Source organism: Pelmatolapia mariae, linkage group LG10_11, assembly GCF_036321145.2.
Source record: "Pelmatolapia mariae isolate MD_Pm_ZW linkage group LG10_11, Pm_UMD_F_2, whole genome shotgun sequence".
NCBI classification, from domain to species: domain Eukaryota; kingdom Metazoa; phylum Chordata; class Actinopteri; order Cichliformes; family Cichlidae; genus Pelmatolapia; species Pelmatolapia mariae.
Window position 1 is genome coordinate 60,340,308 of NC_086236.1, and position 24,583 is coordinate 60,364,890.

Below are 24,583 nucleotides of genomic sequence, written 5' to 3' on the forward strand. Positions count from 1 at the left end.
CACTGCGCGTTTATTAACGACTCCCGTTGGGTTTGCTTGAGTTTGTCAAATTGGATTAGAGGTATTGATGAGTTTTGACTTGATTAAACTTGTTATGTTTGAAGCTACAGTATTTGTACCTCACCCAAGAGGAACCCGAAGTACGCAACCGACGTTACCGTAAATACAAATGTAAAACAGCTTTGGTAGTTTGAAGTGAAACTAATAGTTGTTGGTTATATTTTGAAGAAATTAATAATTTCTTATAATTAATAGAGCACTAACGCACATTCACGTTTTCAGGCGGTGGAAATACCAAGTATAAAATAGTCGTTTTTGCATTACAAAAATGAGAACGCGTACCTATATCCTGTGGATTACGGTAATGAGCAGCAGCCACTCTGTGCGGGACTTCTTTACGGCCTTCCCTCAACACAAGGCAGCGTCTCATGATTCATTCAGGCAAACACAGGCAGCACAACACGGGCCAGACAACAGACGCTCTTCCGAGCCAGGGTATCAAGAGGCTGGGTGTCCAAACTCAGAGCAGGTGTCCCACTGCAAGGTGGAACTAGCGAGCTTCGTCATGGCGGACGTTGGTGAGCTTTTGATGTCGGTTTTGTCCACAATTCGGGTCCCGAAACCCGGGGACCGCGTCCACAAAGACGAATGCGCCTTGTCATTTTCCTCACCGGTGAGCCATTTTTCCTTTTGTAAATCAAAACTTCAGCTGATAAACAGTGTTGCTGTGTTGTATTCCCTTCCTCTTTCGTGATTCACACTAACGTAACGTTTTGCCAGTGCTGTCTCACTTTAATGCTCTGTTTTTCTACGTTTTCCCCATTTCAACTAACTAGCAGGTTAGCCTCAAGCTAAGCTAATAATGCAATGTAATGGAAACTTAGCGGCTATAGCTTGTTAGCTAGCTGTGTGGGTTTAACTGAGTAAGCTGTCAAACTAAGTCACAACTGTTGCAGGACCATTGATGATGTAAATTTGACTTTGCTCAGAGTGTGTCACACTTAACAGACACTATTTTTCTGTGGACTTTAAAATAAACGAGCATTGCTTAACAGCAAAGGCTAGCAAATTGACAGGAGTGCTAGTTACTTTCACTGTAGCAACTGATGCTGTGGCATGCTTAAGACTTATAGATCGCATCCAACTTTAATTTGCAAGTCTACTGCAAGTGGTGCGAGATAAACAGAGAGGACAGTAAGCATTAAACACTGTCTATGCTTCCTTTACAGGAGAGTGAAGGAGGCCTGTATGTGTGCATGAACAGTTTCCTGGGTTTGGGGAGTCAGTATGTTGACAGGCACCATGCTCGTACTGGTCAGAAGGCTTATTTGCACATCACCCGGACTCGTAAGGCCAAGGTGGGACACTTTATGGTTAAAATACGTGATCTAAATTACATTTGTCTCTATCAGCACCATCCTTTTACATGTCCACTCACCTACTCTCAATGCCAACAGAAGGAAGATGATGGTAACTCTGGCTCTGGACACCCACCTAAGAAAAAGCCCACCAGACTGGCTATAGGTGAGTGCATAAGCATGCATGTATTTAGAAAAAAGGCTAACTGTATGGGTATCGCTTTGTCCTAGAGACACCTATATTTCCACCCTTGTTGTTTTTGTTCTTTTCAGGTATTGAAGGAGGGTTTGATGTAGAGCAGGAGCAATATGAGGAGGACGTAAAAGTGGTGATTTTGCCAGACAGGCAGGAGGTGACATCCGAGGACCTGGCCACCATGCCTGATGTCGTAAGAGAGCGGGTGAGAGGTCTTATTTGTTTTCTAGTCTGTTCAGGTTTTCCCCAGGTTGTCAGTATGGCAGTAGATGGTAAGATAAGATGTGCTTTATTAATTTCAAATGTTGGAAATCTCTTTACTATATGCTCAGTTATCAAACAAGATAACCGATGCAAAATAACCGATGCAAAATAATTATAATGCCACATCCTGTTTCACAGTGTGGCATGAAATAGGAAACCCATCCCTTTTCTTTGTTATTTACGTTCACATGTATTTTTTTCCCATTAAATTAGTTAAAATGAAAGGAAATCCACTGATTTGTTTTTGAAAGTTGAATAAATCCATAATCTTTTAAAAGTCGTGCTATAATTTTGTTAAATAATACTGCACCAAGATTTTGACCAAAATAATCATTATTATGATTTTTACCATAATCGCACAGCCTTACATTATCTTAGCAAACAAGTGAACTTTTTCAACAGTCCTTTAATATTAGAACCTGGGTCAAATGCATATAGGCGTAGATTACGGTTTATGGTTGATAAACAAGGATTTTCTCGTGTTTCCCAGTTGAGTTGGATGTGAGCACTCAACTGTGACACAGTCAGATTTAATGATAAACAGTTTTTGAACACGTCAGCTCCCTAGTGCAAAGTGTGAGATCTCTGGATGCTCCTATGTGTAAATAGTGCAAATAATTGTCCAGAGAATTCACAGTGACAGTGGGCATGATGTGTCCTGCCCTCCACATGCTCTGCCTAGGCAGCTATCTCGCCTAAACCTCACAAAAGTATTTCCAGTAGTGAGAACACGACCAGAGTGGATTATCTCAAGTTGCCTGCCTCACTTCAGACAATGTCCAGACCTGACTGCCAACATTTTCCAGAGTTCATGCTTTTCCTATTCTCAGTTATCAAGTATTTGAAGTTTTATCAAATCACTTAGTTAGATTGTAGGTGGTAAGATGTGTATTCTTTGAGTAATGTTTGGTTTATTGTTTTGAGCTGTATTTGTTACCATTGTGGAATAATTTCTGGTGTCGTTTCATGTTACTTGCCTGTTTGTTTGTGTGCAGAGGATGCAGAGTGCTACTATATCATCTCTTTATCATCATCTAACCTTTTGCCTCCTTCCAGTCTGTTTGGGGCTTTCTTTTTCTTTAAAGAAAAATCTCTGTGCTTAAGAGCAAGTGGACTTCAAATGAGATTTTCTTGAAATGTGTCCCCCTGCTGTCCACCTAGGTGTCTCTGTCTATGGCGGGTATCATGGCAGCTGACTCAGTGTCTCATACCTTACAAGTTCAGCAGTGGGATGGAGAGGTGAGACAGGAGTCGAAGCATGCCGCTGACCTTAAACAGCTAGACAATGGAGTCAAGATCCCTCCCAGGTGAGGTCAAAGCTCTATTATTTAATAAACTTGCCGTGCAGCAGCTCACATATTCTCTTCAAATTTGATAAAAGATGTGCTGGCTGTCTATATGTACAATAAATCTTATAGAGTTGCCACAGGTGTATCTATTTTAGTCAAGATACTGCCTTTCTACATTTCGAATCCACTGATTCAATATTGATCCTGTTCCCTTTTCAGTAATACATTGTAAAAGAGAGAATGTTGTCATTTAAGCTCTATAAAGGCCTGTTATCTTTATTTCAGAAAGTGTGTTTATTGGAGGCTTTCTCTTCTGTCTGTCGTAGTGGCTGGCGGTGCGAGGTGTGTGACCTCCAGGAGAACATTTGGATGAACCTGACGGATGGCAAAGTTCTGTGTGGGCGCAGGTACTTTGATGGCTCTGGAGGCAACAACCATGCTCTTCTCCACTACCAGGAGACCGGTTACCCACTTGCTGTCAAACTCGGTACCATCACTCCTGATGGCGCTGGTAAGCGAAAAAAACAAAAACGATTTGATAATAATTGGTTTGTGTTAATTAAATGTTTTAAAAAAATTACAGAGATTTTGCATTTGTCTGAAGCTTTGTCCCTGTGCTGTTTTGTTTTTCCAGATGTGTATTCCTATGATGAGGACGACATGGTGCTCGATTCCAAGCTACCAGAGCACCTGGCTCACTTTGGCATTGACATGATGACCATGGAGAAAGTAAGTTTTGTGTTTCTGCTGATTTTATTTTGGTTCTGTTCACTTATCGACCAATGCAAGTTGAGAGCTGTCAGATTTCTTCCTGATTTTTAATGTTATGCATTAGATCAAGGTCTTGTAGATAGAAGTATTGATCAATCTGCTGCTTTTTGATTGGAGTGTTGTAAATTTAGTCAGGGATATGGGACTTTTTTTCCCCTTTCTGTTTGCAGACATCCAAATAATGGTGGTGTCTACTTTTGTCTGTTAGATAGCCATTGATTCTATGGTGTTGCAAAAATAAAGGTCTAAAAAAAGTTGCAGTGCTACTTAGCTGAAAATACTTTAAAAAAGATACTTCTCTTATTGAATATCTCACCCCCTCCTGATCTGGTTTTCGTTTATTATTGCTTTTGTTTTTTCGTTAACTACATATAATGTTGTTCTTAATATAATAGTGCTTTAATATAATTATTACTGCTTATCATATCAACCTACTTCCCCTTGTTTCATTTTCTGCAACACCTGTTTCCTCTTTGAATCCCTGCTGTCTTTTATTTCTTGGCCACCTGCTTCCTCTCTTATGCAGAGTGCAGTCTACACAGCTGTCTTGTCTAACATGTCTGTACCTCTCACTGTGTACTCTAATGTTATTTCTTTTCTTGCTGATGTTTTTCTGTACACACCTAATGATGTTGCACAGCTGAGGGGGTGAAAGAATTGTGGGATAGTAAAGCAGAAGACAGAATACAGCACTTAGTGATGTATTATAGTTTCTTGTCTGCCTGCCTGGTGTCATTAATGAGTCATACTGCCTAATCTCGTTTATCAGTTTTCTTAATATAAAAACTTTTCTTTAAGCTTTTATATTAAGGCTCTTGCAAAGAATTTTGCTTTCTTACGCAACATATCTTCCCTTTACTTGTAAGATAAGATGCTTTGTTTATCTTAAGTTGAGAAGTTATGGCAGCACAAATATTAAAGATATGCTGTAACATGCTTAAAGTGGAATAAGATAAACTGGCTCAATGAGGAAAAAAATAAACATGCAAACAAAATTAGATTTTGGGGAGCATCAATGAATAAATACCTATCAATGAATAATACCTATCATCTTAGGTTAAAGTTCTGCATCATAAACCAAACAATATTGAACTGTGTCATTGTTCTGTTGCAATACCCAATTTCAGCCAAACTTGACTTGTTGGTCAGATTGCCTCATATCTGGCTAGAATACTTCGGTAACAGAGAAAGGTCATGGTTGACTTGATGATTGTGAGGGGCCCAGGTTGTATGGCTGCTAAACAAATACAAATCATCAACCCTTTACTGAGCTTGACAATTGGAACGAGATGTTTGTGCTGTTTGGTTTTCTCAGTATGTGGTGCTGTGTATTACACTCAAACATGTCCTCTTTGGTCTGATCTATCCAAAGGAAATTGTTTCAGAACTCTTGTGACTAGTTCAGATGCAACTTTGCAAACCTAAGCCATGGCGCTGTGTTTTTAAGCAAGATTTTTTTCTCCTGGAAGCCTTTAAAAACAAGCCATAGATTTTCTAATCATGCTTTAATGAGATTTAATGTTTAACACACTGAGGCCTGTACAGTCTGAGATGTATCATTTGGATTTTTTGGGGTCTCTGAGCATTATGTGGCCTGACCTTGGGGTGATTCCCTACAAATTGTCAAATCCTCTGATTTTTATAGAGGTGGGCAATGATAATCTGTTACTGTTACTGATCTGTTACTGATAATCAGTTAATCGATTAAACCCTCTTAATTACTATGGAAGCAGTAAGGGTATACTCAGTTTTTAATTGGACTGCATAGAGTCTTGTAAAATACTTTATTTTTAATTTTTAATTTGACTGAAAATTTGCAACAGCTCTAAACTCTGTGCAGCACATCAGTTTCTTGCTTCACATTAGAACTATGTTAAATTGCACTGTCCCTTTTAAATAAATAATTAAATGAAATTCATAGTCATTTGGATGGCCTCTGTGTTAACTGATGAAGCAGTCAATGTAGTGATTCAAACTGAATTCATACAGCAACAGCAAGTGCTGCTGGCCTTGGCAAGTAATATGAATGTATTCCTCAGCTAACAGTTCAGTATTTGGGCTACAGAAGCGTTTCTCCACATGGTGTAAACCGAGATTACACAATGTTTCATTCACAAACAGTGCAGTCCCTACACTTTTCTAAACCACTTGGATTAACTGAGCTCTGCCTGAAAAGTCCTGAAGCCCGATACAGTCACACAGTCCACATAGTGTGATTGCAGCCACCATACTTACTGCATTGACTTTTCTGCTTTCAGACTGAGAGGACAATGACAGAGCTGGAGATTGCTGTGAATCAGCGTGTGGGAGAGTGGGAGGTGATCCAGGAGTCGGGGACCACCCTGCGCCCCCTGTTTGGCCCCGGCTTGACTGGCATGAAGAACCTGGGAAACAGCTGCTACCTCAATTCTGTCATGCAAGTGCTCTTCACCATCCCAGACTTCCAGAGCAAGTCAGTAACCTCCTTTTTTTTTTTTTTACAGTCCCCATCCAGCTGTGTGTCTCATGTTATTTCTTATGGCAAACTGAAATACAAATATTGCTTTTTAGTCAATATTCACCTAAAAGGTGAAATTTGTCTGATACTTTGCTTTAACATTTAAGATGAATCCAAAGAATTTCCTTCAAGCTTTTCTGTCCATGCCTCGCAGGTATGTGTCTAATATCGACAAGATAATTGATGAAGCACCGAGCGACCCAACCCAGGACTTCAAAACCCAAGTGTGAGTTTCCTTTAAATTTCCTTTAAATTCCTTTAAATTTGAAACTACAAGCTTTTGTATAATTATTAAATGTCCAAAAACATCCCTCATTTGTACTGCAGGAGAGGGAAAGCGACTCTTTTTAAAATGTTAGACATGTTTTCGTGCTACCTTAGTTTTCATGCACATGTATTTACATACAAACATACGGCTTTCTGATATTGGTGTCACACACCGTAAAATCAAATAAGCCATCTGCATAAATATACACAGGCACATTTACAGTGTGCCAGCTGTCAGCCACGAACCCAGTTATTGTGTGCGTTCCTGGCAGCTGCATTTTCAAGTGTGATAATTGTCTTTTAATGTGTAAATACTGACTTTCTCTATTGAAAGGTGCTATTTTTAGACAGACTTACATCGACACCTGTTTGCTGTTATTTCAATAGCACAGCAGGAAATCAACTAAAAAGCCTGCTTTAAAAAAAATCCATTATTGTGAAAACAGAAGGTCGACGCAGCTCATGTAACTTGACTCTTTATCAACAGTTTGATATAATAAGATTAAGTCTACTTGCTATCTGATTTTATTGTTATCTTGTTTTCATTAAACTCATATCTACTTTATTCTAAACAATCTCTTCTTTTCAGTAGCTGCGCAGCGACCTTTCAACACAGATAATAATATCAGCTCCATGATTAGATTTTCCAGATTGTTATTTGACATAAAAATAAAAAACAATACATTTTGGTCTATATTAAAATCCACGTCCTGCATGAGGCTCTGGGATCCCGTTGGATGTGCAGCTTGTCAGCTTTGTTTGTTTATTACAGAGCCAAGCTCGGTTATGGTCTGCTGTCAGGAGACTATTCCAAACCAGCACCAGACCCAGGAGAGGAAAATGGTGCAGCTGAACCAAGGGTAAGCACACAGAATCAGTCACACTGGATCCAAAAATCTAGGTTTTGAAAAATAACCGTCCCTTATGCTGGGATTATCGCTCAGAAGTGAGTGAGACTATAGTACAACTAATGATGGCTCCCACAACTGAGAAATCCTTCTGCTCTGGCTTTGCTTTCAGGGAGACCAAATCGGAATAGCACCGCAAATGTTCAAAGCACTTGTCGGCCGGGGCCACCCAGAGTTCTCCACCAATCGACAACAGGATGCTCAGGAGTTTTTATTGCACTTCATAAACATGGTGGAGGTAAAGTATCACTCTCACTGTATTTTTTTTTTGTTTGTTAGTTTTTTGGCCTTTTTCAACTTTATTGGATAGACATAGTGAAGAGAGGACAGGAAAGTGGGGGCAGAAAGAAGGGGGAAGACATGTGGCAAAGGGCCGCGGGTCGGACTCAGGCGGGCCGCTCTCAGCCGTATGGCATGTGGTCGCCCGCTCAAAGCACTGCGCTAAAGGGCCACCCACTGTCTTTTACTTTTACATTTTTTTCCTTCTTATTTTGTTTTAAATGTCCATTTTCTTCTTCCGACAGAGAAACTGCCGCTCTGGGTCCAACCCGTCTGAAGCCTTCAGGTTTCTGGTGGAGGAGCGGATTGTGTGTCAGCAGTCACAGAAGGCCAAATACACACAGCGGGTGGATTACATCGTCCAGCTGCCCGTGCCCATGGACCAGGCTACCAACACAGGTGAGCAGCGGATGAGGACAATCTCTGCAACATTAACATTTTGTTCTTTCCAGGTATTTAGACTTGAAGACTTGAGCATTTCATTAAAGAGAAACCCGTTGTTATTATTATTATTATTATTATTATTATTTTTAAATAACAGAAGAGCTTCAGGAGGCTGAGCGCCGCCGTGAGGAGGGGGACTCATCAGCTCCGACAGTGCGTGCACAAATCCCCTTCACAGCATGCATGGCGGCTCTCAGCGAACCAGAGATCCTCACGGACTTCTGGAGCTCGGCTGTTCAAGCAAAAACTACTGCTACCAAGTATGAAGAGAGACGCCCTCATAATGGAAGTAGTGAACTGGAACAGATTTTAAAAGATCTTTATTAATGACAACCTTTCTCTCATTTATCAGAACGACCCGGTTTGCCTCTTTCCCCGACCACCTGGTTATCCAGATTAAGAAATTCACCTTTGGTCTTGACTGGGTGCCCAAAAAACTGGGTGAGCAAAGATATGGTTACATTTTTCATTTGAAAACTTTTTTTTTTTCTTTATACATTTCTGTGTAGAAAAATGCACGTCAGAGGGGTTTGCTATGAATCAAGTTTGTCGTATCCAGGCTGTCTTTGAGTTAACTGGCTTGACAAAGCATAAAACTCAAGTAAGGGATTAGGGGTATGAACTGTCTTTGTGAAAGTAGGTGTTTGAAAAGTATTTTACTTTTTTTTTTTTTTTTGGCCGAACTGAGTGTCACCTGCTTCAGTCAGACATTATTAGAAAAAGAGGTGATGGAGATCCTACAAAAATAGGCTGTTTATTTAAAAAAACAACAACATTAAATGTAATAAGCCTACGCTGGTGCTATCTTTACCCAGAACCCATAACTCATAACCCTTCACCACAGTAGTACGAGACAGTCCCTACATTACTACTGACCCCTCATCACTTGTGAATGGGAACTCTGTCGCCACTCTGAGGATGAGAGAGTGCATTTTTTTTTTTTGTTGTTGTTTGGGTTTTTTTGGTTGGTTTTTTGGGGGGGGAGTGGTTGTCTGTTTGTTATTTTTTTTCAAATACTTGCTGCTTCTGTGTAAAACAAAATATTTAAAAAATAGATGTGTAACATTTAAAATTTTGCAAAAAAATGCTTAAAATATTTAGATTACTGAAACTGTAGATTACTGAAAATGAGATTCCTCACTAGGGAACAACCAGCACAACATTAGGTAGGCTAAGCTATATGAGGTTTGCAATAAAATCAAAATATATTGTTTAAAAAAAAAAAAAAAAACCCTACACATTAGCCATTGACAGGAAGTTGACATTTTGAATTGTACTTGATGATGAGTGACTTCAGGTGGTTTGTAATAGTGTGACTTGTCTCTAATGTAGACGTGAGCATCGATGTTCCTGATACTCTTGACCTGAGCGGGCTACGTGCAACTGGCCAGCAGCCAGGGGAGGAGCTTCTGCCAGAGGTGGCCCCGCCCCCACTCATGACACCAGATGTGGAGGTTAAAGGTATCCTGGGTTCCCATGGCAACGAGGAGGACGACTCGCTCTACTCCCCACTGCTGTGTCAGTCTGTCATTTCTGCTCTTTCCTTCCTCCCTCTCACTCTCATTTGCCCACCTTTGTTTCCTCCTTTTCTTTTTTTTTTCTGCCTTTTCTGTTCTCACGCGTCCTTCAGTTGCCTTTTTAAAAAAACATTTTTTTGGTTCAAAACAAGGTTTTGGTTTAGTTTCTTGCTGAGTATCAGTTTAAGTTTACATTAATTTAAGTTACAACATTTCATTTTCACATTTTTTTTTCCTTTTGTAAATCTTGTGCTGTTGTGCCAAAAACGACATCCAAGTAATTCAGCTGTTTTCAACTCTGTCTTAGCTCCAGTCCTCGATGACTCCACTGTGTCCCAGTTATGTGAAATGGGATTCCCACTAGAGGCCTGCAGGAAAGCGGTGTATTACACGGGGAACACTGGAATTGATGCTGCCATGAACTGGATCATGAGCCACATGGATGATCCAGGTGTGTAGACCAACAGTGATTTACCAAAAATCAAACCATCTCACCGTGACTGTCGCTTTTCACATCTTCTTTTACTTCTGATTGGCTGCAGACTTTTCTGCCCCCTTGGTGTTGCCTGGCTGCAGCTCTGGACCTGGAACCACACCCACAGAGAGCCTGTCTGAGGAGCACCTGGCAACCATCGTCTCTATGGGCTTCAGCCGAGACCAGGCAACCAAAGCACTTCGAGCAACGGTCAGATTTTTTTTTTCTCTCTTAAAGGGCTTGAGCCTTGAAAGAGGGGATTTTCTTAATAGCATCTCAGGCACACAGTTTCTGCGGTCTCCTTTTTAATCAATGAGAAGAAAGTTAGATTACAGGGAGAGGGAGGATGAACTCAGGGCTGCAACAAGTGCAGTAGTAAGTAAAATCTGTAGTATATAAAAACACTAGACCAAAGCTGCCTACATGCAGCATGAAAGCTGTAGCTTGACATTACATGATCCACCTGGCCTGCTGTGGGACATAGGGTATTGTTTGAAGTTCACTGACACACCTTGATTGTGAGCACTTGGTTGGATTGATCTTCCTCCCTCTTCAGGGACTCCTGAAAGATTCTTGTAAATGGTGACGTAGTTCTAACAAAACCTCATATAGCTTAGCCTACCTAAAGGTGTTTGGCACACATTTGAGCTTCGGGAGATGGTTGATGACTCGGAGTGCAGCCAACCACAGCAGCTACTTCTCCCCAGAGCAAATACTAACAGCGTGTTAAGAAATCTTTCTGTGCTGCTCCTGTCCTCTAATGGTCTTTCATCAGCTGTCTTTGCTCTCTAACAGTTAGACTCTTGGAAGGGCCCGGTGGCGCCAGTGTCCGGCAGCCTCGCCTCTGTCAGTGCGCCCCAGGGTGGCTGTGGCTACAATGTAGCTTGCCATCACCAGTGTGTGAATGTGTGTGTGAATGGGTCGATGACTGAATGTGTAAAGCGCTTTGGGGTCCTTAGGGACTAGTAAAGCGCTATACAGATACAGGCCATTTACCATTTACCATCAACAGAGACTCAGCTTTTAAGCTTAAAAATTATTTGACTCTTGACTGGTGTTTGTCACACAGAGTAACATCCTGGACCGGGCAGTAGACTGGATCTTCTCTCACTTGGATGACCTGGAGTCCATGGATGTGTCTGAAGGAGGTCGCTCAGCTGCAGAGAGCGAGGGCGGCAGGGATCCTCCACCTGGACCTCGCGTCAGAGATGGACCAGGAAGTAAGTCCATAGGAGGGGACGGAAAGAGGAGAAATAATCTTTATAGTCAGATTGTGTCTGCTCACGTTAGTTTAGACTATGTTAATAAAGTGCTTTAATGTGTTACAGTCAATCTCTTTTTCTCTTGTTTGTCCAGAATACGAGTTGTTTGCATTCATCAGTCACATGGGGACGAGCACCATGTGTGGCCATTATGTTGCCCACATCAAGAAGGACCAGCAGTAAGTATTTTAGACACATTATGAGGTTCGAGACGGTGGTTCCTAACATTTCTCACCTGAGCAGCAGAAAGAGACTCATGAGTCTCTTTCTGCTGCGTATTCAGAGCTTTTGCTCAAACACGACCAGTTCCAGTTCCTTAAACTGTAATTTCATACTTTTTCAGATTAGCTCAGCCAGTCTTTCATGTTCATATTGGCTATCACAAGACTTCTTGTTGTTTAAGGAATATTTCACAGATTTGGTTGGAAATTTAAAATCATCTGTCATAACAATAAAAATACCGCAATAAAATAACTGTGATTTACTGCATTCATGTCCCCACTTGCACAAAGAAATTCCTGAAAAACTTTTTATTAAATGTGCTTCCTGGTCCCTGACTTTTATTTCATTTATTTTCTAGTGCAGGCTAAATATCTGTAAAGAATTGCATTGAAATGATAATAAAGTAGCTTCAGCAGGGGGCACCATACTCCACATCTGCTCTGACAAAACTCATTTCATGGCTGCTGATGTGCACAGTCTGTGTTAATCTGTCAAAGAAGTGAAGGTTGGAAGGATTTATATCCATCTGTCACCAACATAACTAAAGGAAAAATGTTTGTTTCATGTCTGAATAATGAAAATGGATCAATTTCTACTGAGTCCTGCTTTAATGTGTTATTACAACATCTGTACCTGATTTGTTCATTTGGAGGCAGCAGGTGCTGTTAAACAGTCCTTTGTAAACTGTATTTTCTGTTTGTGTCTCACAGATGGGTGATCTTCAACGATCAGAAGGTGTGCGCTTCAGAGAAGCCTCCCAAAGACCTGGGATATCTCTACTTCTACCGCAGGGTGGCTGAATGAAGCAAAGCAGCGTTACACTTTGGGTGAACGAGAAGATACGTGAACGCTAACAAACACCCATGACAAAATTCATAGTTGCACTCCACCAAGCTCTTACAAAAGTCCTGGCACGCTTCACAACTGACAAAAGTGTAAATAAGTCTCTCAGATTGCGTATTACACACTCAATAAATTGGTGCAGATGTACAGATGAGATGTTGGGCTGATATTTTTCTTGAAATCCTCTGATTACAAACCACAGGTCTGTTCAGAGAGCAGGTTTGGTTTGTTTCCTGAGCCTTGATGATCGGTCAGCCATCTGTTCAAGTTTAACTCACAAATGATTTCAGAAAACCTGCTTCAGGGAACAAGTCCCAAACATTAGCAACTTTGTTGAGTCCCTTCACTTGTTTTGTTAACCCCGACTATTGATTTCCACTGCCATCAGTAGTCACTGCCGCCTCCGGTCCCCTCTTCTTTCATTGGATGATTGCAGCTTGGTGTCATCACTCCTCCTCTACCTGTTAGTGAGGACAAAAGAGTTAAACACCCACAATAAGAGAAAATGTCAGTGAATATAAAAAGAATAAAAACAAATGTGTGTTACAAAAAGGAAAAGCACCAAATCAGCTTGTTTTCCTTCAGTTTGGTGAGGGTGATATCTGGGTGATTCTTGTTTTATTTTGTTTTTATTTTTGAACAGAAATGCTTTGTTACTTCTGCTGTGGCAAATAAATAATTGTCTTTCTGTCAAATAAAGTGTGGTCTGTCCTTTTGCATTATGCAACTTCTCCTTTTTTATTTTCACATCCTGACTACAGACAAAAGTATGATGAACTGGCGTTTTGTTGATGAAAATGTGCAGTTTAAGTATTTTTAACTTGGGTTTAGAGTGACCTAAACTGCACCCACCACTACCAAAGAATGAGTTTCTCTTCAGATGCTCTCAAACCTCTATAGTATTTGTGTCCTTGTGCTCATATTTTTGGAGAAGCGAAGCACAGAGAGGATTCATTAACTGCTTAAAAGACACAGAACGTGCTCAGAATTAAGGTAAGTGCTCAACCTGCATCTTAAAATTGGACATTAATGAATTTAATGTGAGTATTGTGAAAAAACATCACTTTTTGTTTCAACTATCTGGCAGAAGCACCAGTTTCAGAGTAAATACAGTTTAAATATTTTGAACATTTTAGAATAAAACGATTAAATCTCATTTTCACTCCTGCTGTATATAGATGGTTTAATATTTCAGGGTAAAAGACTTAAGTTGTAAACTTATGTTTTTGTCAGTCATTGGCTTTTAAACACAAAAAATATTACATTTGTATAGCCTTAGCATGAATTTTGGCAGATTCTTTGATGCAAATGAGATAAAAGATGTTGAGAAAATGAGGGACTTTTTTATTATTAGATGTTGACTCTCTCCCTTTACTTGAAACAAAACTGCAACCAATTCTTTTTAAAAAAGCTTCTCCTTTCTGCTGAACATACAAAGCTGAAGCAGTTTTACAGGAAACAGTTTAAATATTGGTTCAGATAAACTAACAGCCACAAACAAGTACACAAGATGGAAGTAGATCGAGTGTGTGGGGGTTTAGAATCTGTGGCCGTGTATGAGGTGAAAATGTTCACATTCAATTTATCTAAACACAAACTTTTTAAACCCTCAGAATGAAGACGCTGGTGTGGTTTGTGTTTGGTGAGTAAAGTTACTTCCGGAAAAAAATACTGTGAGTCCTGAACAGGCTGAAAGTGACGTCTCAGCAGTGAGAAGGGCATGAAGAAAATGTGAAACGACAGAATAAGTTCGGATGGGAAAGGAGAGGGCAGTGGTTACTTCAGTGGCCACCACCTTTTAAATCATTCCTGGTTTGGAAGTTGCCTTGTTGTTGCCTTTCTGGTGTTTCTCATGTTGTTTTTATTTGGACCAAAGCTGGCGAAATGGCTTCTCAGTGGTTTTTCCTACCTAACTGGACAGAGAAAATGTATTTATAAAATTTAACTGACTTTGTTATACCGTGATTATCAAGTGTTCTCTTAATTTTTTTGAGCAGTTTTAAAGTAACTAAGCAGAGTGTTTGTTGACTCCATTTGTCTTCTTTTCAGTGCTGGGTGCACTCTCTGCTGCAGGTGAAGTTTTTGTTGCAAAAGTCGGGGGTAAAGTCACATTGAACTGTGGGGTCAGCAGCTACAGACGCTCTCTGCAGTGGCTTCATGGAAATGACCTTCTTCACAGTGTTGATCAGAGAGGCTTCCCTCGCAAAGGTACTTGAGTATATCAGAATACTTAACAGTTAACAACAGTATATGATGATTACATTATATTAGAACATATTTTTATTTTCTGTGTTAGGCGCTGCTGAACTTGTGCGGAGGTCAGTCGTGAGACAGACAAATCTGGAAATCTCCAGTGTGAGAGAAACAGATGCTGGACGGTTCACATGTTCGGCAGATGGAACACGTCATCAACATTCACTTGCTCTGTTCTCAGGTAAACAGTTTTGCTGTTGTGTGATGTATTCTTGTAGGTCAGTTTTAATGGAAAATAATATACATCAATTTAAAATCTACTTTTTACAGGTGCACACACACACAGGAACATTCCAGCAATTTTACCATGAATTTTAGGGGACAAATCAAAGTAGCAGAGAGCAAAATCCAGATTACAGTACTGAAAGTTCAAGTCTTGAAACCATAGAGTCCTACATTTCCCATAATCCAACATCCATCACAAACATTTAAATTCCTGTTAAATGTTTGTACTCCATACGAACATCATCAGAAACTCCCTGAACAGAGGTGGACTCAAGAGGTGGGCAGGGATGGGTATGGCAAGTGTTTAAGTTAACTGAGTTTAAAATGCTTATTGTACAATCTGGCCTACAGTGTTTTGCAGTGCAGAAATAAAGGTGACCATTTTTCCACTTGGTTGTAGTAAACTATCGCCTTTTTCTGATGTTATGAGGTTTTGTCATGTGTCTAATGAATTTGGATCAGTTCCTTTGTTCATCATGACCTCCTCTCTCTTTATGCTTCTTACTGTATCCTCACCTCCTGCTGACAGTCTCCATCGTTCCCTCTGCTGATCTCCTGGTGGGCAGCGAGGCAACGCTCCAGTGTGACGTGAAAGATCTCATTGAAGGTTGTGAAGTGAAGTGGAGGAGCCCAAATGTAGATTCACCTGAATGGTCACCAACAGCTCAACTCAAACCTGTAACAAGTGCACATAACGGGACCTGGCAGTGTATCATCACCTGTGGCAGCAATCAGCTTAGTGAGGATCTGACCATCACAGTCCAAGGTAATAAACAGATACTGGAAATGAAGACTCCTGTATTTGTGATCAAAAGAAAAACAAACGTGTGTTTTCCTTTCCAGAGCCGCCTCCTACAACATCACCAACAACAGCTTCACTGTGCAGCTCGAAGGATAGCCCAAAGACCACCTTTGCCATTGTGTGCTCAGTTTTGCTTTCTTACTTCCTGCTGTGATTAATAAATAATTGTTTTTATGTCAAACAGTGTTCTTATGTGTTCATTATGAATTTCCTAATTTTTTTCTTATTCTACGTAACTATATTAAAAGAGGCAAAATCTGCTCAAAATTAAGGGCACAAACTACATTTTAATAGAGGTAATATTTTGTAAAGTGACAGTTAATTTAATGTGACTGTCCTGAAAACACTTTCTTTCTGTTCTAAAACAGTCCAAATTACTGGCCGAGCCACCAGTTTCAGAGCAGCAGACCGGTTTCAGAGCAGACTGAATATTTAACGTCTTTCATGAATAGATGCATGTAAGGAGTCTTAAGCTAGAAGCTTTTAAACACGAAGAAACATCTGTCAGACAATCTGAGATTAAGATCAGGTACAGTTAATGCATCACTAGTATAAGTATTTCCATCACAAGTACACAAGGAAAAAATAAGAACTTCTTAATTATTATGTTTGCTATAATTCTCACTTCAGTTTCTTTAAAGCTAGTCTACTCCTCAAGTGAAGCTGGATAAGTTTAAACATCTACCTTACCTGGGAGACTGGCTCAGCTAGTATACTATGAACATCGAAATTGTGGCCCTATATACACACAGTGGCACACACACACTATGGAGGGTATGGCCAGGTATTTACTGGTTCTTCTTGGGTCTAGTTTTAAATAAAATAGTTCCAGTTCATTTCTCTGGAAAATGTTCCCTTAACTTGATTGATTTATTTCTGGTGCACAATCTGCTGCCTGACTGCAGATCATTTATAAAGTAATAAATAGACACTGTTGAGACAACAGCCTAAACGTGAAGCAAGTAAGTGTTTCTGCACAACTGCATTCATTTACTTTGCACTTTGAAGAACATGCCTCTGCATCTCATGGGCTTTATGTGGTGAGGTGAGTGGCAGGAAGTTGGTTTACTTAATGCATAACAAAAAACATAAATCATGCATGGGAAGCTAACATTTATTATTGTATCTGTATTTTGGATTAAACAGGCTCTGGGGTTTTAGTTTATAAAACATTGTTTAGGGTCATTTTATGAATGTATAAAAATATGTATTAAAAAATCCAGTAAATTTTCATTTCACCAGATTTCAATAAACTTAATATTTTACAGTGTACTTATGTAACAAATCTACATGGAAACTTTACATCAAATAAAATAATTTGGGGAGAAATAATATCAATCGGTCTGAAAGCTCACTCACTAGAAGCCACAAACAGTCACTGCACAGGACATCATCAGCGTTTATGCAGGAAATTTGGTAGCATCATTATATTCACATATTCACACATATTTATTCACATCAAAAACTCTGATCTATGGTTTTCCCAGATGATAAGCAATCAATGATGGAATAATTAACCCTAGGATATCATTTAAAAAACTGAACTTCTGTTAAAAGGATTTATTTATTAAAGTTTTTATAAGGAATTTGGAAAACATTTTGATTATGACTGAAGTTATGCAGTTTAATCAATGAGTGTGATGATTCATTTCCAGACTAGACTAAATTTACACATATGTCAGATTAATTTAAATACTTCGACTCAACCATCCAAAGTAATGGACAATGGACAAAAGAGGTGAAGAAGAGAGTAAGGGCAGGGTGGAGCAGCTGAAGGCAAGAGTGAGGGATACTTTGTGACAGAAAGACAGCAGCAAGAGTGTAAGGGAAGGAAAGGCAGAGCCTAAGTTGTTAAGATTTTTATTGAGAGTGACCAGAATGGACAAGATTATCAATAAATACATCAGAGGGGCAGCTCAGATCCAGTGGTTTCAAGACACAGTTGTTGGGACAGAAGAGGATGCTGAGGGTGAGATGGGAGTAAATCATGCGCTGCGGGATGTACGACAAAATGAACAATCCGATCTCAGCAGCTCCTCTTTGGCCATCATAATCTTGAATCTTTACTGTATACAGATGTTTCAGTGCATCACTCTATTACAAGGAGACTGGAGTGTTCCATTTCCGTTTTTACATCATATTCTATTTAACTGTCAATCAGAGCAGTGTGGTTGGAATTGATAATGGTTAACCACCACAATTACATTCACCACTGCCTATTGTGGTTAGCATTGTGCATCACAAGTGCGTCACTGTGGAAAATGTGCTTTAGTGAATTTTTAGTGTTTGCAGTTTTATAGAAAGTAAAACACAGTAAACCACTGATAATAAATCAGCTTGAGCAAATGTGATGGAGAAATGGTTACTGAGAAAAATGAATTTTGAAATTTTGGAATTTGAATCTTATAGTTATAGAAAACCTATAGTTCTGTGGCTTATCACTGAAACAAGTGTCATAATAATCTATGAGTAACTTGTGGATGGAGATATGTGAGAGGTGGTAGTGTGGGCTTACATTTACATTCTGTCTTCATTCACCACATGAACCACCAGCATTGCCATTTTCCCTTGACTTTCCATACAAGTGCACACAAGGTGACACAAATTTGATTTATTCATTTATCTTATATAAATTTTACATTTTTGTGTGCGAAAGACTTCACGAATATATGATATAAAAATCATTTAGCATGGAAAAGTCTTTAAAAGATTATCGTGCATAACATTATTTTGAGTTCAATTTAAGTCAACTTAGAGCAACTTGGACTGTGGGATGAAACCGAAACAGCTGAGGAAACACACACAAGCACACTGAAATTTCAAATTCTGCACGGAAAGGTATTTTACAAAAATATAAATATTTTTCACAATTATGTAAAACACCACAGTCTGTCTGTTCCTTGGAGGATGCAGTCCTGTAAAATATAATGTTTAAGCTAGCTGTGTAACTGTAACAAGTGAGGCACATATACATTTCACTCATAATTACTAAATCATCAAGTCAGCTTTCTGTCTGATGTAATTATTTAATAGAATCGTCCACTACTTTCTTCAGTAAAGAACCTGTGTGTTGGTAAAGCAGCTGGTGGGAAATCCATTTCAACGTTGTTCTTATGTAGATTTGAAATCAGAAGATAAAAACAGAGGAGAAGATACAAGGTTTGACTGAAAGTAACACATATGACAGACTCAGACACAGAAAATATAGAAAGAAGTTGACATTGAAAATCTATGAATGCAGCACACAGTAATTCAAAGTCAAGTGGCTAACACTCAAATACAGTTTTTCAGAGAAGACAGATTTTCTTTTCTCAAAACTACAGTTACAAAACCCCTGACTCTTGTGGCAAAACTTCACAAACATCAAAATCAACAACAATCAACAACAACACTGCAAACCAACCATTTTAGCATGCACTAAACTGAATAACCTACAATACAATACAATACAATTTTATTTATATAGCACATTTAAAAACCACAGGCATGCCAAGGTGCTTCACAAAATGAGTTAAGAGCAATATTAAATACAAATATAAAGCATAAAATACAAAATACACATAAAATATACTAACAGGCAGGTGACATAACTAACCAATAATAGACCAGGCATAGTAGGCACAACCCGAAAGGCTGAAGGTTAAAACATTATAATCATTAAGAAGTAATAAAAATAAGTTCCAATACACTAAGGATGTGGGCTCTAAGAGCTGGGGAAGGCAAGGCTAAACAAATAAGTTAGTACAATAGTACAATATTCTTAATTAGTATTTAAATAACACAACATATGTTCTAATATTATATCAAAGCAGGTTTTCCCTTGACAGAGTTAAGAGTTTTTCACAAAAAATAAGATACTTCGTTTGTTTCCTGAGGCTTTAAATACACGAAAGAGACAGTCGGGGAAAATGGAAACATAAATGTACCAAGACATAGCTGAACTCAATCTAGAGAACAAGTCACAAGGAAGTAAAACTAAAGACAAAGCACAAGAGACAAAGAACTCACAAAATAAAACATGAAGTAACTAAACACATAGAAAAGACGCAGCAAAACAAAGAAACACAGAAGAAGTGTTTCAAGTAAAACACTTGTTTTACTGAAGTCAAGTAAAATAAAGAATCAAATACCAAATTTTAACACAACATATTTCAGAATTATAACTCTAAAACAGAACTGAATAATCTTAAAATAAAATAAGGAAACCCAGTCAAATAATAATCAAAACTCAGAAATACCAAATATTAACAGCTCAAAAATGACCTGACAAAATCCACAGACTATGACAATAAAAGCTGTCATGCCTAAAGTTAAAGATAAGAAAGGCAAATTTTATTGCACACAAGTACAAAAGTAGCCCCATTAACAAGCTTTTATAGTTTTCTTTTTTCCATTTTAAAAAATGCATTCATAAATCATTATCAAGATGCTTCCTGTGAAGAGTAACTACTAGTAACTGGGTTTCAGGTGGTCAACAACCAAAAAAGCTTTAGCTGAGAACACACTTCCTATATACATCAAGTAAAACTCCCTGTCAGTTGTCTCCTTTACAGCAATATTTGTAAATGTTTATGTTTGCATATTTTCTCTAAATCTTTCACACAGTTTGGATCCTATTTTCTCTGTCCCTTAGTATTTGTGACATCACCCAACCTGGCTGCCGATGTTCAGCTACGTCTGCTGCAGTGTTGTTGATTCTGCATCGTATATGCATGAAACAAACCAGAATCAAATCCAGAAAAGGGCCGAGAAGTAACAAAGTCATAAGTTTATCAGCGATAACTTCAAAGCAGTGGTTATCCAAAATTATTCCAATAGAACAAATAACAGCGGGAAAGATCATCAGAAAATAATTAAAGAAGAACAAAAGGAAAATTCGTACAATTCTTTGTTTTTCATCAGTGGGCACTAAGGTGTCAGCAGCCAAGGCGTGGAAGGTCCATACTAAAAACAGGATGAACAGGAGAGCTGGAAGGAGGGCAAAAATATAGAGGATAAAAAACTTCTTGAAGACTACAGTAGGAACTACAGTTGCAATACAAAGGATCCAAATCAAGAGAGAAACCAGCATGGACCGCTTAGTTTGTCTGCTGCACTTCAACTTTGGGCAGGTGATGACAAAACACCTGCAACACATATCACAATAGTATGTTATTCTGTATGAGGATAGAGAATACAATGTCATGGAAGAACACACAAAGACAGACATTTACCTTTCAATAGCAATGTATGTCTTAAAATACCAACTAGCCATCAAGCCTATGATGGTTATGCAAATAATGTAATCTATGCCATGTCCTTGGTTCAACTTCCAGAAGAACATTATGCTGACGAAGATGAGATTGGAGATGAGGAGGTTAGTGAAATAGATCACATGCTCCTTTTGAACCTGCAGGAAAGATTCGTTAATGTCAAATTGCTGCAGTAATAAACACAAATTGCAGAATTAAACATATAAATGTTTACATTAGATGATGTATGAACAAGGAGATTGATTTGATTTGCTTCCTGTGCTATTATTGTATTAAGCATCAAGCAAGTATTTACAAAAAATAATTTAGACTTATAAATTTTTTTTAAGAGTTGAAAAACTGAGTGTTACAAAAGTGTACAATATAATTAATAATCAATGCAGAACTGAGTATTTTAACTAATGTGAGAAAGAGAAAGAAAGTAGTAAGTGTAACTATTTACATACCAAGCAACACAACCAACAGATGACCAGCAAGGTCAAAGGAAGGCAGAACATGAAGTTAGTCCATATGATAAAATCAGAAAAATTCATCGCTTGCTGACTTTCTGTGTGGAACTGCTGTAAAAGATCCTTCATTCCTTTTCAGGAAAGAACCTGTTGTGTGGAATAGCAAGTTGTGCAACAGTGAGACTGTGGAATATTAACCTAATGATATTGATAAGAAAAAAAAAACACAATAGAGAATAAGCCGAATCTGTTTAACTAAAAACAAAAAAGAAAACAGCTGAATTTGTCATGCATTCCAGAGTTCTGCACCCAAGTTCAGAAACACAAGACACAGGCAAAGAAAGACACTGCAAGAATAACCAAAATCCAAACCTGAGCAGCCTAGACACACAGGAAATTATAAAAGAAACTGAGACAAAGTTGAAGACAGAACACCATACAAGCAGAAACACAATCTGGGGAAATGGACATGGCCGGGAAAAGAACAGGACACAGGTACAGACAACCCAGACAAAGACCCACGAGGGGAAGTAAAACTAAACACAAGACACTAACTACCTACTACTAACTACCAAAATAAAACAGGAAGTGAGAATCTTAATCAAATGTGAAAATGTTGACACGTAAATGATCCATAAATATTTAATTAACAGCACATTAAATTATACCCTCTTGTATAATTATAGCTATATGTATAGTATAGAAGAAAAACATCTCTATAGTAAAAAAAAGAAAAATACATAGATGTATCTAATTAATTGCTAACTGATTTTGTTGTATAAGCTGTTGTATATGTTTGATTTAGCACTATATAAGGAATCCCACAAAAATAAATTGTCTTCAGGTTTGTTAGTTAACCTGAGTATGAGATCAAGTTATACGTCACTAGTAACTGCATTTCCATCGAGTTTCCATTTGAGCAGCTTTCGTACTGTTACTGTAGAAACAGTGCAAGCACAAAAGATAAAGAAAGAAAAAGCTTCTAGATCTTAAAATTTTGACTTGGCCTCTCCAACTACTCAACTTCTCAACTAAAGATAATATGAATAAGTGTAAACATCAACCTTACTGGCTTCAGGACGACTTCCTGCTCAGCTTGTTTAGTGATTCAGTGATGTGACGCTGAAGTTTAGCTTCAGAGTGAAGCAGAACAGAGCACAGAAATGTGGTTTATATACTTCACCCCACCCACTGATGGGTATACACACACACACACACACACACACACACACACACACACACACACACACACACACACTGTGGAGACTATTGTGAGCCAATTTGCTGGCGTCTATTCTCATGTTCTACTTTGTTTTAGTTTTAAAATTCCACTTCAGGTATCTGACAAAGTCTAGAGACTCTAGTCACACTTGAGCAGGCCTCTCTCTGCCAGCGTAACACAAAATAATTACTTGACAATGTTGATTTATTTTGTGGGTACAAACTGTCTGACAACTGAATCTGTAAAATTACTGAAACACTTTGTATTTTTTGCTGACAGCCTGGATGTAAATAAATAATTTTTAAAATTCTCAAAGTTTACACGTAGCGTACGCCACAACTTCATAGGATTACAAATTGACCCATATTCATTTCCTTTGCAAAGGTTGTCTCTGCAGTAGAGATGCTTTAGAATGAGATGGGAAGTTGATTTAGTTCATCAATAAGGATCTCACATATTTTGATTTAGGTTGTGAAGAAAACTCAGTAAACGTAGAATAACTGACACATGACATAGATAACTGTGTGTGCATGTGACATGGGACATGCATATATGATACGAGACAGCTTTACTGGTTAATAGTCCATAGTCTCATAGTTTTAAGCCTCCGTGAAAATACTGACCCTTGACCTCTAGTGTTATATTCACATTTGTTCAGCACAGACACAGTAATGGGATGGTAGTGGGTTACATGTAAGTGTTGTCCCGTAACAGGTCCCGCAAGAAGAGAAACAAGCTACAGCTACAACAAAACATTTGTGGCTGAAACTTACTGCAATCACTATGATAATTTTCAAATCACAGATGATAACGTGACTATTTCGGAAATATTTCAGCTATTCAAATATATATTTTCTCTGAAATCGGTGCCTCTGTCAGAAAGTTTGAATGCCAAAGGTGGGAGTTTTTTCAGGATCATCACATTAAAGCTTTTAATGTTCAATTTTAAGAAGGCGGAGAACGTCTGAAGAGAAACCCTTTCTTTGGTAAGTTATAGGCCACTGTAAACACGCCTGAAAAGCTAAACTGTAAATGTTTTATCAGATTATTGTCAGGCACAAACTGCCAATTCACCACAAATATTCCTGTAATCAGGAAGTGAAAATAAAAAGAGAAGTTAAAGAGACCAAAAGGACAGAACACACTTTATTTATTTGAAATGGACAGACATTTATTTATTTGCCACAGCAAACAAATCACTTCTGTTCAAAAATAAAACACCCAGATACCCCCCTTACCAGAACAAAAGAAAACAAGTCATTTTAGTTCTTCAGTTTTGGGTGTTTTTTGTTTGTTTGTTTATTTGGTAATACACATTTGTTAATCTATCATTTGTTTTCCTTCTATTTCTTCACTTTAACATAACAGGTAGAGAACAAGGTGAAGTCACTGAGATAACTTAGTGAACGGCTCTGGTTACACTAAGCTGTGGCTGTCCTATAAAAGAGGAGAGGACAGGAAGCATGTTGTAATCATTTGCATGATTACAACATGCAAATAATTGAAGTCAGGTGTTCTAATCACTTCCACGGCCACAGGTGTATAAAATCAAGCATCATAATAATGTAATGGTGTACACAGCTGTGTTTATATGTCATGGCTTACCCTGAACAGTGTTTTCATATGACTGGGTTTATAGAGTACCTTTCCTACACACACACACACACACTGCTCCTTTGGGTGTTGGAGCTGTGTTTCTTTCAGCTTGTTTTGTGTTTTGAAACTCTTCATATTTTTTGAATATTACAGTTTGAATGTGAATTCTGCTGTCAGTGTTCGGGATTGGTT

General features: G+C 38.5%; 2 protein-coding genes across 5 annotated transcripts; both read left to right on the top strand.

Annotated features, from left to right (window-relative positions):
• Positions 1-396: 396 nt before the first annotated feature.
• On the top strand, positions 397-13,307 carry usp5 (ubiquitin specific peptidase 5 (isopeptidase T)). Of its 4 annotated transcripts, none has more exons than XM_063486770.1 (20): positions 397-673; positions 1,230-1,358; positions 1,458-1,524; positions 1,632-1,759; positions 2,980-3,125; positions 3,434-3,618; positions 3,742-3,836; positions 6,137-6,330; positions 6,530-6,601; positions 7,415-7,502; positions 7,663-7,788; positions 8,075-8,228; positions 8,371-8,533; positions 8,626-8,714; positions 9,606-9,791; positions 10,098-10,241; positions 10,333-10,475; positions 11,335-11,485; positions 11,622-11,706; positions 12,460-13,307. In XM_063486770.1, exons 1-20 carry the CDS (start codon positions 566-568, stop codon positions 12,551-12,553), a joined length of 2,547 nt encoding a protein of 848 aa, XP_063342840.1. In that variant the 5' UTR covers positions 397-565; the 3' UTR covers positions 12,554-13,307. The 4 variants fall into 4 exon arrangements, with proteins under 4 accessions (XP_063342840.1, XP_063342841.1, XP_063342843.1 ...); XM_063486771.1 differs by having other exon boundaries at positions 1,461-1,524; XM_063486773.1 differs by having other exon boundaries at positions 1,461-1,524; positions 9,606-9,734.
• Positions 13,308-13,468: 161 nt separating this feature from the next.
• LOC134635483 (uncharacterized) lies at positions 13,469-16,026 on the top strand. The gene is made up of 6 exons (XM_063484864.1): positions 13,469-13,585; positions 14,206-14,234; positions 14,642-14,800; positions 14,889-15,026; positions 15,600-15,836; positions 15,914-16,026. Exons 2-6 carry the CDS (start codon positions 14,207-14,209, stop codon positions 16,024-16,026), a joined length of 675 nt encoding a protein of 224 aa, XP_063340934.1. The 5' UTR covers positions 13,469-13,585; position 14,206.
• The last annotated feature ends 8,557 nt before the right edge of the window (positions 16,027-24,583 follow it).